Source organism: Apteryx rowi, unplaced genomic scaffold (genome assembly GCF_003343035.1).
Source record: "Apteryx rowi isolate R43461 unplaced genomic scaffold, aptRow1 scaffold_279, whole genome shotgun sequence".
In the NCBI taxonomy this organism is placed as follows: domain Eukaryota; kingdom Metazoa; phylum Chordata; class Aves; order Apterygiformes; family Apterygidae; genus Apteryx; species Apteryx rowi.
The window spans coordinates 1024524-1039809 of NW_020449185.1; the positions used below are offsets into that span (position 1 = coordinate 1024524).

At 44.3% G+C, this 15286-nt stretch overlaps 1 protein-coding gene across 1 annotated transcript; it reads right to left on the reverse strand.

Moving 5' to 3' along the window:
- Positions 1 to 4935: 4935 nt before the first annotated feature.
- On the reverse strand, positions 4936 to 15235 carry HIF1AN (hypoxia inducible factor 1 subunit alpha inhibitor). Its single transcript, XM_026068720.1, has 9 exons — positions 15037 to 15235; positions 13611 to 13861; positions 12129 to 12277; positions 10190 to 10335; positions 9562 to 9668; positions 9106 to 9169; positions 8754 to 8864; positions 6597 to 7545; positions 4936 to 6466 (listed from the first exon to the last, which is right to left on the reverse strand). Exons 1-8 carry the CDS (start codon positions 15205 to 15207, stop codon positions 7501 to 7503), a joined length of 1044 nt encoding a protein of 347 aa, XP_025924505.1. The 5' UTR covers positions 15208 to 15235; the 3' UTR covers positions 4936 to 6466; positions 6597 to 7500.
- Positions 15236 to 15286: the final 51 nt, after the last annotated feature.

Genomic DNA, 15286 nt, shown 5'->3' on the forward strand with positions numbered 1-15286 from the left:
ATGATGAGCACTAGCTGAAAAGCCCAGTTAGATCCTGTCCTGAGTTCTGCTGTTTTCTCTTTCATTTTTGAATTCTTCTGGTAAACAATACCAGCCACAGGAAGAGGCTGAAAATCCAATCTGCTACTATTTGTCTGATCTTGGAGCCAGCTGGGCACAAGGAGAAATTGCTCAGCTCTCCCCTCTGCAGGTATTTGCTTTGATTTCTGTTCACAGACAGAATAATCACCCTGATGGAGACCTCCGCCCCAAGTGAACAACCTAGCCTTGCAAAGACACAAGTCCTTACTGAAATCAATGATTCCAGTAAGCTCAAGTCTTAAGACAATACATCCAGCAACTTTATGTGCCCCGGAACTTGCCTGTCATCTTCCCCAAATTATTTTGGTTGATCTAATGAGAGGCAGTGCCTCTTTCTGGAAACCATGCCCAGTTTAATTTGATAAGACTTTGAAATACAAATCCATCTTGTCCTTTAAGAGGACTAAAAACATGTCCTACAGTCTCCCCTCAAAAATACACACTTCATGTGAACACTACTCTCACTGCAATATGCCCAAAGCTTCTCATATCTGCTATATCCATTCCCTTGTGAGAGCCTCCTGTTCTTCTTTTGACTTTAGCTATCCTGTCATATCCCTGCTCTCCTAAATATTCCTTCTGTGTTCCACCTTCAGCTTGCTGTTTGCCTGGGCAAGCAACACAGCAGGCTGTGAACAATTCCAACCTATATGTGTGATGACTGGCCAGCTAACTACTGCCTTTTCCAAATGATGAGAGCTGAGTTGTCCTCGTATTCCCACTAAATAAAGGCATTAAGATGGTCTCCTCTCCTAAGGCTCTAATTCTTGTCATGCTTCTACCAATTGTGTAGCTTTAAGGTCTGTGAGCTTTTGTTGAAACAGGGAAATGGTTCAGGAGTTACAGGGAGAGACACTGGTAGACTGATCTCAGGAAGGAAGGAAGGAAAAAAAGTTATCATATATATACAGCTATTTCTCTTTATTTTGAGAGCTCTGAAATATTTTACCCAATTTCCTCAAGTTTTCTCCATATGAATATTTCCTGCTGGACAGGAAACTTCAAACAGACATGACAATGTGACAGGGTTGATGGAACAGTCTAGGCTATAATTCTGGAGGCAAACTAGCTTTTGGGTTGAACATTTCTCTGTGCCTTGCTCACCACTGGCTTATTGGGTAAGCTGGGCCTTAGATAGGCTGATGACATCCAATTCATAAAATCTAGCTTGTCCAAAATAAACAGAAGGGCAGAACTGTAACTCTGCATGACAAGGGCAGGCTCAGTGAAGAACTCTTAGCTAGAGGGAACTTAGATTTTATTTGCACGGAGACTGCAGACACTATGCTAGTAAACAGCATCATTGAATCTACTGCTGCATTGATTTTAACATAGGACCTTTGTGATCAATGGAATTAATAGGGGGTTGTAGCTTAAAACAGTCCCTTGCTGTGTTGTATGATTCTTGTGTCACTAGGTTCTTCTTAAAAAAAGGTAATCCACAAGTTTGTTCTTGAGCCTAACTTGATCAAAGATACAGTGAATGGTTAAACAGTTTCACCAGGAGTGAAAGGTTAAGGAAAGAGACAGTAAGCACTACCTGCCCTTTCTTTGTGGGGAGATAGGTAGGTCTCCAGCCCTTCTCTCTCGTAACATAAACCTGTGCTCTGGAATGTTCTAGGAATCTTAAATACAGAGGAACAGGGGTACGTTTACTCTAAACAAGATTATGCAACATGAAAATGTGGAAAAAAAGTGTTTTTTCCAACATAATTGCTCTGAGAGGGTTAACAACCATTCAGTGGCTGCTACAGATGCATAGCATTATGTCCTGTAAAGAAACAGGACTGTGTATTGAGCATGTATTGAGATCTAAGCATCATTCCACTGAAGGAAAGGGGTTTGACAAAAGTTGTCATATCCCTATAGATCAGTTCAGCATAGGCATTGCAGCAGGGAGCACTGGTGCCCCAGCTGCCATGTAGCCGCTTGTCCCTGCACTTGACCTGTCCCCCTAGCCACACCTTGCTTTGGTGGAATATAAGCCCTCACCTGAGGGATATGAGCTCACTCATCAATGTAAAGCTGAAGATGTTCTCCTCACTATATCCCTGTCTGTGCCTCCTGACAGCAGCAGAGAGAATGCCTTCAAAGATGACAGCTGTGAGAAAAAACAGGTAAGTTTCATGTGTTCTGATAATTTGATCGAAAAACACAAAAACAAATAAATGCATATCACTGGATTGTGCTTGGCTGGATGATCAGCTAAGCCAGCAAATGACAGAGAGACAGAGCAGTCACGACTGCTTTCTTTTATTTATCTCTTATGAATCCCATCAGATTCCTCCTTGCTCTCATAGGAAATGACATTATCAGGAAAAGAACTGGAACTGTTTTCGCTTTGCTCATCCTAATCTTTCTGCATGCCAGTCAAGAAACTGCAAGGCTGTATTCAAGGTTTGGGGAGGGGAGAATCTGCAAGAAGTTGTTTGGTTTTTTTTTCCCTGGTAGTTTGTGTCCAAGCACTGAAAAGGAAGCACAAAGTGTTGATGGGGCAAGGAGAGGGCTCCAAAATGTCATCTCCCTTATAAAGTAGTTAGCTGAGAATCACTGAACAGCAAGGGAAGGATTTTCCTGCCTTCCTCCACAAGCTTTTCAAGTGAGCCAAGGCCCTTGCTGCTCCGTATCTCGGCGGAGGGGGCTCTGAAGAGCAACACTAGCACTCAGGAGTTGCACAACTTACGGACTTCACCGTGGCTCTTGTGGCTGCCTCCATTGTTTGCAGGATATTCTCCCCCCCTTCCCTCCTTCTAACAAAGATTCTGATTAATGATCCCTCATTCCTAATTGTCAAATTTCTTTTCCTTCATCCTGTGTCTAATCACCAGTGACAGAAGCCATTACGCAAATGAGAGCAGACGACTTCCCACAACTGTTCTCGTTGGTAAAAGCCTTGTAATTTAAAGCTCTGATTTGTAAAGGAAAGCTGCGTTTCCCCAAGGCGTCCGGGCATCTGTTCCACTTACGCTCCAAGAGCCTCTACTTCCGCTCCCCCCCCCCCCMCAATTAGTCCTTCGTTTGCAACAAATATTTGACTTTGTGAGGCAGTAATTAGAACTTACTTTGCATGTGTGTCACAGTAGCAGCATCTCCTCTCCTTTCCTTGGGCAGAAACTCCTTCCACATAGTGCAAATGCAGAAAAATGCATATGGAAGATGGTGACTTCAGAACTTGCCAGGACATGGACAGAGGAGTTGCTGTCTCCGCAACAGGAATGGAAGATGGACACCATAAAACAGAGTGCCAGGAAGCTCCTCACACCCATGTGGCAGAAGGGAAGCTTAGAGGAAAGCACTATGAAAAAACTTGCCAGGGCAGTACTTCCTGCTCCAGTTGCTGCTCCACTTCCAGGGGAGGGAGAGCAGCATGATTTGATCATGCATCAACGCTAAGGCCTGTTAAGAAATTGTCAAGATCCTGAGCACACTCTCCCCTTTATAGGGCTTTGATTGGCCAAGTTAAGGAGTAGTTGGCTTTGTTCACRGTCAGCTTGCTTATTGATAAGAGGTGTTGTGAAACAAAAGAAGCCTCAGCCTGGGCTTACCCCTCTTTTTCTTGGGAGCTGCTTTTAAGCTGAGGCTCTGCTTCCTCCTTCAAGCACCTCTGGAGTGCTAGAGGCCAAAGTGGGGAGAAAAACAGCATATCAGTAAAAACCCATGCTCTTTTTCTACAGGAAAGCTCTTGCAGCCAGGATCTACAAGGATTAAGAGAAATGTCTCTCCTCCCTGGAAAAATCCCACTTTTCTAATAACAGGGGAATGGGGAGGCAAAAGAGAAAAAAAGACATTACAGGACCTAAGAGAAATAAGAAACCAGGAAGACGAAAAGTACCAGGGAAAGCCTTCAGAGTCTTATTTGGTTTTCAAACGACAGTTCTCATACCTCAGCTTACTCTATTCCCCTGCACTCCCTGAGACATTTCTAAGCTTTGTGGTACCATCCATTCATGTYGCTCAAGAGGCACATGAACAACACAGACTACAGGATCAGACATACCGAATACAGAACACTATTCAGCAGACCAGTAACAACTGTGTGTTCAAAGAGATGATGATCCCAGCAGGCACAGCATGGAAGGGTGAATGCCCATGGCTGTAGAAGACACATCCGCTTGCCTTTCCTACTCTCTTCATATCTATATTGTCCCTCCAAGGGTGTGAGGAGAGAATGCCAGTTGTGAGACTTCAGTATCAGACAGCTGTTTGACACACATGCCCCCAACATCTCTATCCTCTATTCAATTCTCCCCCATAATACACATTAGAGACTTGTTCAGATTAAGCCACCAATGTTTCATTTATGGTTAGATGCCAAAGTGGCTGTAGAGCTAATATTATTGTAAAATAACTTATGTTTTTAAAAAGTAGAGAGGATTCCACCACCCGAGGCTGCCAACACATAACAGAGGTACAGAGGAAGCCTCCCACCAAAATCAGCTTGTCCAAAGTGTGAATCAGATAAAGGACCAAGGGGAGGACAAAATATCCCAAAGGAGAAACAACTGTCAATTCATTAGACTTGATGGTGTAGTTTGCTCTTTGGGTCAGCGACCAGAGCATAAATTTCCCACTCAGGCCAGCAGGGAAGGAAATTTGTTCATACTGGACAGAGTTCAAGGATACAGTCTTATTCCCTGCTTTCCTCTCAGGCTTATGGGAATGGTCAAGGGAAGGTGGTGCAAACACACAGTAATGAAGTTAGCATTGCTATTTTGAAGGCAGCTCTAGAGACCACAAGCCTTCACTAGTGAAGAACACAAGCAGAGTTATTAGAAAGACTGAACAATAACTTCACATGCACATCTCCTTAAAAAGCTCTCCTATATAGACACTCACAGAATAAGAGCCACACACTTCTGTTGTTCAACATTGGTTGTATTTAAGAACTACACTTCAGAAGGTACCGTGTGTTTTTCACACCCCACCCCCTGCACACACACCCCTAGCACAGAACACACACAGCTTCCCAATACCATGGCAAGGGGCATCGAAAGCACAAGGTGAAAAGGGAAGGGGGGAGTCAGTCCATCAGTGCATTGTAAATGAGCTTTCACAAAGTCAAGTGCAGCGAAAACTGTTCAGACACTTAAAAAGTTAGACCTTTGGCAAATAAAGAAAAAAAAATCCTTAAGTTCCACATGTACCATTCTCTCTCCACAAGGGATGTGAACTCCCACCCTGAGCTTCAAGAATTGATGGTGCCTAACAAGTAGTAGCTGAATCTACCATGGGCTAARTAAGTAGCACAGAGCTGGGATTTCACTTGAACATCTTCCAACTAATGGCAGAGGCTATGCATGTGCCCCAGATTCCTGGGAAGGTCTTGTTTTTGGCGAGAGTCAGTAGCCTGGCCTTCTTCCCCACCTGCCCAAAGGCTGAGTATTGATAAGCATCCAGCTGAGTGACCTTTGTTTGAATCTAACCAGAGCTCTGGATAGTCTGCAACAAGTAACACGGCAATTAGATTACTCAGTGACATGGACATATTTTATAACAAGGGCCCTGCAGCTGCCAATTACACTTCATTTTTTCCTTCTGACCTGTAAAGCAGCCATAGAACAAGCCCCTGTGACCTCCTGTTAGAGAAGTCTTCCACCTTTGTACAAGAGAAGCTCACAGCAAGTAGTATATGAGCTGTCTCAGCACAAGATGGGATCTGAAGCCAAAGATATAGAGTGCTTCCTCAGCAGCATCTTCTCAACACATTTATCAGAAACCCATGTCAGAACAAGCCCTGAAGAATAAAGGAGAAAGCATTGGGAAGTCTCAATTGAACAGTCTCCCACTAATCTCTGGGATAAGTTAGACGGGGTATGAAACAGCTTCTCCTACCTCTAGCTCCTGGGACCCACTACAACCACACCAAATATACAACCCCTCTGCTCCACCCCCTCAAACCAGGAACAGCAAGGCAGTGCACAGAAGGGAAAAAAAGCCAGCCTCCGTATGAGCCTAAGGCTTTTGCATGGAAGAGGTGGAAGAAAGCATAAACRATTTTTCAAGGTTACTGCTGAAGTCTCTAAACAGAGGCTCCCCTGGTTCCTGTGCCCTGTTTTTTGTTGCTTCCTGGCCTGCTATGTCAAGTCCCAGAACACAAAAAGAATGACTATAAACTTAACCACATTTAAACAGAAAGCCCTGACCTCTTTCACATGACTGTACAAGGAAGGGAACCACACAATGGCATGAATTAAACTGATGGACAGGAGCCATACAACATCACACAAACATGCACACCTGTGCACAGCCACACACACACACACACACACACACACAAGTTCTTGCAGTTTCAGTAAAAAGGGCACTTCCCATGTTAGTCCAAGGAGTCGGCACCCCCTGGTGGGAAGAAGGGAGGCTCTGTACTTATCTGACATGGCATTTTGACCTACACACACACACACACACAAGTTCTTGCAGTTTCAGTAAAAAGGGCACTTCCCATGTTAGTCCAAGGAGTCGGCACCCCCTGGTGGGAAGAAGGGAGGCTCTGTACTTATCTGACATGGCATTTTGACCTTTTAGCTCAGCATCCCTGGAGAATTTATTTTAAAAAGTAGCTTAAACATCCAAGACTTGAAGAGTGCCCTGGCGTTTATGCATCTCCCTTCATAACGCTACATCCCCTTTTAACTACACTGCAGCTTCAAAACAGCAGGAGAGAAGCATTCACTCTGCAGAGAAAGCTGCTGTCAGAAGGAAGGAGGTTTATCTATACTCCTACAACACAGATGTCATTTGGACAGCATAGGATTTGGTGCTCACATACCAGATGAATTCACTGATCTCTCTACTCTGTATCAAAGTCCCAAGCATAAATGTCTTGAGTTGAAGGAAATGAATCATTTGTCCAGTTGCTCCTCACACACAGGCCATCACATGTTCATTTCCACTATACAAAGAGGTGCCAGAATTGAGCATGGACAGGTCCTCTAACAACAGAAGACTGAAATCTAACATTTCTCATCTTATATCCACCGCAGGCACCAACACACAAACCCAGCCAGGGAGCCCAAACCCTGGGAGGCTGAGCAAACAAGACCACTCCTGGTTCCCCTCCAAGCTCTTCTTCAAATGCCTGAAAATCCTTAAGCAACATATCTGAGTGCCAGAAGCCATGCTCCTCGTTGTGGCAAACAGGGCAGAGGGAGGGGAAAAAAATAAAAAGTTAGTGAACATGAATCCAGCTTCCAATAAGTGCAGACTCTTTCTTGGGAGGTTCAGTTAGATGAGAGTGGAGGATGGATGGGATACTAATGGTTCTGCAGTTCCAGTAGCCCCCTTTATTGTAGTGGGGCAGGGACAGAGATGGGCCAGGAAACCCATCAGTCTGTTAAGTGCTGCGTGCAATACTAGCGCTCAGTATCTTCCATTGCTTGTGAACAAAGCAGCTCCAACATCAGTCACCCGGGCAGCCAGCCATTAGTCATACCGTCCCTTAATCATCATATTCAACAAGGGACCCACCTGTTCAAAGCAAAGACAGATCGTTAGCGAGGATAGGTACACAGAAGTGGCAGCTGCACAGCCTGCTCCCTCCCCTTCATAGCAGCTTATGAGCTGAGGAGCTTAGGATAGAGGATCTCAACACACAAACTGAGCCTACACTGAATCAATTTCAAAGTATCTTTTGAATTAAAACACTGGGGCACCCCTCAGCACATCCTCAAACACCCTACCACAGTCACAGGAGTTAACCAGGATTCTCAACCAACACCTAATTTGGATTGTCACCAAAGCATCCCACTTGCAATCGGTTCAAACTTTTTAACTTCCCATCCTAGATTTGTGCTTTCTCATGAGATGCAGCTAAAAGAAGTCAATAGTCATCAGGGACTGCTTTTTGCAGGGCAGAGAAGGAATGCTCTCAGCCTCTGTATTCTGTCTGGTCCTTGGGGTCACTTGGAAGAAAGTCTAGGACTGAAATCTTTGGTAAGGTTTTGTTTTCAGCCAAGACCACTCCTATTTCTCAGCATTGCCTGACCACCAAGGGAAGAACTTCAGCGTGTCATGGCATTAAAACAATCCCAGGGGGAGAAGTCTGATCTCACATGGGTGTGCTAAAAAAAAAAGTGTTGCTGCACAGTGATAAGGGTTACAGACCATGAAAACACTTCTATTCACATCTGGTATTTCCACTTTCATATCAACTGATCTTCAAAAATCATACCCTTTGTACTTCAATCTGCTGTTATTTGACATACCTGCTGGTTAAAGTTGCAACAAAATTCAGACAAGGCTGGGACAGGTGGTGAAGGGGAAGCACAAGGCTTAATAGAAGAGACTGCTCAAATGTCAGTGATTTGTGTTCAACAGGTAGAACACACTCACTGCTTTGACAAATACTGTGTAACTATTTCTCTTGTGGCTGCACTGAAGGCTAATGAGAGTTTGGGAGCAACACTTTTTCCTGGCAGTGCCCAGAGCCAAAGTAAACCTCCCAAGTACAAGAACAATTATTCCCCCGTTTGTAGTGACCCTCTCCAGGATCATAATTTAAGGAACTTGCCCTTTGTAGTCCAAAGGCATTCTGAAAACAGAGCACAAAGAACTGTTCAGAGCAACAACACAACGCTGCCTTCTTCCACCCCACAGTGACACCTGCAGAGCCAAGCTGGCATCTTGACTTTTGTACTAACCCACAACTATTTCAACAATTTGATTCTCTTTCATACCTCTTGTGGATTTCCTAGGGCCTCTCCCAACATCTTCTCAATGTTCCTCATTATCGCCACTTTCTGATGAGCCTTTAATGGATATTCAATTCTCTTTGGGGTAGGGGCACCCTGAAATATGAAAAATAGCTCCTTGAATGCTTACTGAATTAGCAGATTATTCCTCTCTCTCCCAGGTCTTCATTCACAACATAAAAGGGAGAAAGCAGCTTTCAGCTTATGACAAGTCCTAAGGCATAGGATTTGGTTTATTGAAATTCTCGCACTGACAGCACCTGCCAATACACCTCCACCTGAAAAAATCCTCTGGCATAGAGCTATCCAAGGTGTATGAAAGGGTGCATATACTCACTTTGTACCAGAAGTTCACAGTGATGGTAATCCCCCCATTCAGGAGAGACTCAATGTGGTGCCACCTGCACAGAAACCACACAAAAAAAGAAGAGAAACAATTACTATATCCTATGGTGAAATATCTTGAGCAAAAGAGTTCAGACTGCACTACAGAGGCCTTGACCTATACCTCTGTCACCAAAACCCCAGAACTTCTGAAAAGCTCTCCTTATTTAAATACAGATACTTTTCTTGCACACATTAGTGGATAGCCCACACAATAATGTAGCTCCAGAGAGAATTATCACTTCTATTTTACAGATGGGAAATAGAGCCAGACTGGTCCAAGTTATTACAAGCAAATGCCATATTTCTGGAAAAGTTGAAACAAAATTCTCTTAAAAGCCAGCCCAAAACTTTAAACAGAAAACCCTTTAAACTTCTGTTTGCTGGTCACTGTGCACATCCTTCTTACCAGTACATAGGTATGTAGAGCACATCGCCTGGACCCACCACCGTTTCGTAGCCTACAACACTCCGGAAGTTTGGAAACTTCTCGTAGTCAGGATTGTCAAAGTCCACCTAACACAAGCAGAAATAAGAAACTCTGAATAATTTCCTGCAATGACAGGCCCTCATTATTGTCTTTCAGTGTCAAATCCTCCTGATAATCTTCCTATATAGCTTTTACATTCCCATTAGTGCCTAACTCCAAAGCGAGGTCCTGCAGTACCCCCAAAGCACCACCAACTCAAACAGGCATCCTAAAACTTATCTTCAAGCAATTTGTCTTCACCAAGTGAACAATGAACTAGAACAGAGGAAGCAGAAACAGCAGCCTAGCCACACCATCAGTAGTAGATGCTTATAATCCTAGCACTTCCAAGTCAGGATTCAAAATCTTTTGACCAGAACAAACAGAAGGACTGCCAGTCCTTCCATTTATTCTCAGTGTGTTCATCAGTTAACAGATCTGAACAGAGGTGTTGCAAAGGATCAGAAAGCAGTATGTGGCTCTAATTTCAGCACAGCTTCCTCCCACCTAGCATTTTCACAAATGCCCCTTTTCAGAATGGTGAAGAGAATAGATCTGCTACTCTCACCTGGCTCTGCCTGTCGCACGGATGGTGCACAGGATAAGGGTAGAGGCACTCAAACTGATCAGGAGGGAACAGGATACATCTCTTGTAGCCCTTAATCTGAGCGAAGAAGTTCTGCTGCTCATCATAATGAGCTGGTGTGACATTCCCTGCATAGAGAAAAGGCTGATAATCAAGACGTTCTCACGTATACTTATGAAAGTTACAAACAAGATATATTCCTTGCTAGAGCAAGGACAGTAAATACACTTCCACATATAGAGAAAACTAAACAAGGAAAACATTACATGTTACAAACTGATCATTATATCAGTCAGCCTTTACTAGAGCAGTTGCTACCCTGCTTAACAATTTCCATTCTAAATTCATATTCAGCAACTTATGCTCTGCAGAATTAGGATTTCCAGCTTGTCTCCACAAACAGCAGATGGTGATTGTTGATGGGAAGCTTTTTCAGAAAACCACTCTGTTTAGTTGACAAATTGGGGAATGGACTTTCACAGAGTACTATTAGTCTAGAGAAAGGGAGTCCTGTAGGTTGATTTTGAAAAAAGTCATAGTAATTGCGCAAGAAAACAAGTAAACAAATCTTGTCATTGGGACTTCATAATACAATCGCCCCTCCTCTGTCCCAGGGACTGATTAACAGAGTTATCAAGCCTGCCTGCCACCACTAGATCTTAAATATAATCAAATCTTAAAACACAATGGGTCATTTCGTACCCCTCACAACTATTTTTTTAAGGTTGTTTGACAATTCAGGTATTACTGTTTTGGCCTGTTCTTTTTATATATTTTCACTACAGAGAATTAAGATTAGAGAGAGTTAAGGTAACAGCTAACCCTATAACCCTATTTTCATTAAAAAGATCATGCAACCAGATGCTTCCAGAGACATTCTTTTTTTCTAGCACAAACTGGTCCAAACAAATTCCTTGGTTCTTGCGACTAACCTGTTCTTAACAGGATTTTAGCTGATCATATTATGATCCACAGAGAAATGTTGATGCAGTGCTTTTATATGAGATTCTCTTTTCTCAGCTAGCAAATTATATGGCCAAGAAACTACTTTGAGCTGAGAACTACTTTCTGCAAGGGAGCAAAAACCTGCAGCCAAAAGTGAAAAGCCATGAATGGCAAAAAAATTGGACATACAGATGCAATGGTCGCTTCGAACACAGGCTGGCCTACATCATAAAACTGTATATTCCTTGCCCAGTTATTGGGATTAGAGATCCACACTTTCTACTAGTATGCTCTCCTTGCGGACACTGCAGTAGTATCTATGTTTTCTAGTGCACCTGCCTATGAATCAGTTTCCACATTTATTTGGAATTCCAGTCTCTCCAGATACTTTATGATTTACCTGTCTTCAAATTCCCCAGTACCGTCTAACTTTGCAAGATAAAATTTAGGTCTTACTTGAAAAACAGTTCCTCCCCACAGTGTAGCAACTTAAACAGGAGCAAATGGTTTACGAAATAATTAACATTTCCTCTTGTAAAGGACATCTCTTTAGGACAGAGATTGGACACTGCTAAGAAAAGCCTGTAGGGCTAGCTTTGCTCAGCTTGCAAGCCCTTAGGCTCTGGGCGCTTAAGATCTACAGTATCTGAAGCGTTCAAATGATAAACAGGGATCCGTCTCAGAACATGATTAGTGATCACTGAAAACACGGCCCTAACAGCATTGCACAGAGTCTTTTCATGAGAGCTGACCTCCAGGCATTCACAAAAAGCRGGCTGTCCTTATCTTTCTCTCTCTATAATCCAATTTAAGTTGTGACAACACTCCCCTCCCAACCCAAAGCTTTGCACTGCTTGCTCTGAAGGGACCATAAGAAATTAGCGTAAAATTCATTTGAAAGACTCTCTGGAACTGAAATACAGAATTGCTGACCAAATCTCCTCCCCTTCTCCTCCATTCAGAGGAAGCTGCTTACCTTCCATGCCAATAAGAAGCAAATTAGAAGTCAATTGACCCCAGCCACGTTTCCCTTGCTGCTTGTTAATCCAATTCCAGTTGAAGCCAAGAAAATCCACTACAATCTTCCTTCCAACTGTGTCATTCAGGGTTTGCTGCAGGTATAGCCTGTATTTCCCCAGAGACAAGCAGAAAGCAAGTATTAAGCTTTTGCATGAATACAAAGGCACCTCTTTGCTCACCTTCAGAAAGACACTTCCTTGCTCCTCTGTACACGTACCCCTTCACCAGACACATGAGACATTTGAAGACAGAAGGTTTCATCTACAGGAAGGAGTGGAAAAACTATCCCTGCTCTGTACAGCATCAAGATCTAATTTTTAGGGATTTTGTTTTATCACCACCCACTACAAATACCCAGGGAAGGAAACAACTTCAAAATCCCCCAAACTTTGCCAAAAGATTTCCTAGTACAGAACACAGCTCTGCTGGAACAATCACAGGGGAAAAGCTTTAGATTTTTACAGCAAGAACAATCCCTGACCAAGCAGGATGAGGAAACCCTAAACAAATGAGCCACAATCAAATATCAAAAATACTCATGAATAACCCCTAGTTTAATGCTCTAAGCCATTTGCCATACTAGTTACCTCTTTTACAGTGTAGAAGGGCAAAAGAAGGCTCAGAAAACTCAGCACTTCTCAGTATCGAGTTATCTTAAAGCCACACATACATTTAGACACAGGGGATTGAAGAAACCAAACTTCCATATTAACAATCTCAGTATTAAAAACTATTGTTTGCAATGCTGGAAGAAAAAATGTGTTTCTAAGCTCAAGGACTGGCTTCTCCCTTGGAGAAAGTACACCCAAAGCTGAGAAAGGCAGAGGCAAGAGGACCAGTGGACATGGACAGAGAGTGTTGCTTCAAATAACCATCTGTAAGTCCTCCGAGAAAGCTATTTGCTGACTGACAAAATCAACCAGAGGTTTGTATACTTCCATAAAAAAGAAGCTCCTCTTGCTAATTTAGAGCTCTGTTAGTCGTCTAGGTCAACATCATAAACACACACACAGCACATATGCCATTACTCCTCATCTTCCTGAGGAAAGGTTAACAGCAACTACCTCAGCATTCTGTAAAAGGTCTGAGTGCCATTGCCTGTGCCTTTTCATCAGCTAACTAAGCTCCTTCTACAGATACCACAGTCTGGCAAAATAAAGTGACAATTATGGCCTTCTCTATCCAACCCCTACTACAGACAAAGGGGAAAAAACATCTCTGCAGACAGACAATTTAAACAGTTCGATTAACTAAGGGCACAACTTTAACCTGATAACACTGTGCTGTGATAACACAGGTGCTGTGAACTTACAGCCCCAAAAAGGAAAAGCCTATGGAAAAAAAAAAAGTTCCAGAGGTTTTAATCATCAGTTACTTAAGTGAAACTTATCCCCTACTTAAATCCAGGTAAATGTAGAAATTCCCACAGATTGCTTACCTCTCAGCGCTCCCTTTCTGTTGTATTTCTTTAAGTCTGTCCACAAACTCAGCGAACTTCATCTCTTCCCTGCTTGACTTGGGCTTGAAGTTCTTGAAATTGGCCATCTTCTTCTCATCGTAGTACAAAAACTTGTGTGTGCTGGCACTGTACACTGAGAAGTCCCCATTGCCAATGTTTTCCTGGAGGTAGTCCAGGTCCCATTTCAGAGCAGGATAAACCAGATTTGTATCTGTCAGCACCACTGGCTCCTAGAGAGACACAGGAAGTTTATTGATCCAAGGACCTCTTGAACTTGAGAATGAACACATTCGTTACTGCAATCACAGTTTTTCTTCTAAAATAGGGAATTGACAAAGGGATATGAAGTAATCTGGTAAGTTTGCCTAGGTAGAAAAACACGCAAAACATTACAGACAGTTTTAGGAAAGTGGTGGACTGCTCCCACAGCAAGTTCCTAGCAGCAATAGGACAGACTCCACTATCTACTTAGCTAATCTCTAACATGAAAGGTTAGGCAAACATTAGCTAGAAACAGTTTTAAATCTACTAGGTCCTTCTGCATAGCAGAGATACAGAGTAGATTCTGTCTGCTCACTTCCAGCCCCACATACAAAGGCATAAATGGTGGCAAAAAGATAGTTTTGAAACTGGAAAAGGAGACAGCACAAATCTCTTTCCTGATAGCCTCACAGATAACTTCAAGACATCTAAAGGAGGAAGATTTCTCCATCTCTTCTACACCAAAAAAAAAAAAAAAAAAAAAAACCACACTGCAGGAACAAAACAGAGGTTATCACTTGCCTCCTCAAACATAAATACTAAGAAACCCAGATGAGAACAACGGCTGCTGTGTTCCCAAGCTGTGCACGCAAAACTTCCCTTCTTACACGTTTGCTTCCCCAAACCCTAGTAACTTTACAAAAACTAGATTGAACTTGCCTTCCAGAACCAATACAAAAGCGGCTATCACAAYGCAACCTTCACATTTGCGGCTGCTCTCACTCGGAAAAGAACAAACGTGAACCCGCGGCTCTACCTAACTTTGCCACGGTTTACATCCCAAAACCAAGGCACTGAAAGCAAACGTTTCCTGCAGATTTCACAGCTCAACGTTGCGGCACCGGGATGAAATGCTCACGGCACCTAACAGGCACCGGACACCGGCAGCAACCGTGCCCGCGCGGAGAGGGAGCGGTGCGGGCTCAGCAGCGCGGCAGCCGGGGGAGACGCGCCGACAGAGGGAGGAGAGGGCACCGGGACAGCACCGGGGCCTGCAGAGCCCTGCCCCCGGCGGTCGCGCTCCCGGCCCGGCTCGGCCCCGGCCGGGAGGGCGGGGCTGGTGGTCCCTCCGCCGGTGCGGTCCCTCCGCCGGTGCGGCCCCCCAGCCCCGCCGCAGCCCCCGGGCCGCGCCGCGCCGCGGCACCTCATTCTCGATGAGCTCCTCGGCGCGGGGATCGCTGTGGCTGAGCCGCGGGATGGGCCGCGTCTCGAAGGAGTAGCGGCGGAACTGGGATTCGCTCCAGCCGGGCCCCGCCGCCGCCGCCGCCGGGCCCTCCCGGCACCCCGCCACCGCGGAGGAGGAGGCCGCCGCCATCGCCGCCTCCACCGGGAAACCCGGAACTGGAAGGCCGGAAGCGGAAGTTACACGCCCAATGCACCGCCGGAAGCGAGGG

Excerpts from the sequence above, each read along its gene's own strand:
- HIF1AN (XM_026068720.1), bottom strand. The coding sequence starts at position 15,207 with ATGGCGGCGGCCTCCTCCTCCGCGGTGGCGGGGTGCCGGGAGGGCCCG. Across the intron at positions 10,336-12,128 it reads GCTTCTTATTGGCATGGAAG|GGAATGTCACACCAGCTCAT; the intron begins GTAAGCAGCTTC and ends TTCTCTATGCAG. Across the intron at positions 7,546-8,753 it reads CCCTAGGAAATCCACAAGAG|GTGGGTCCCTTGTTGAATAT; the intron begins GTATGAAAGAGA and ends TGCTTTGAACAG.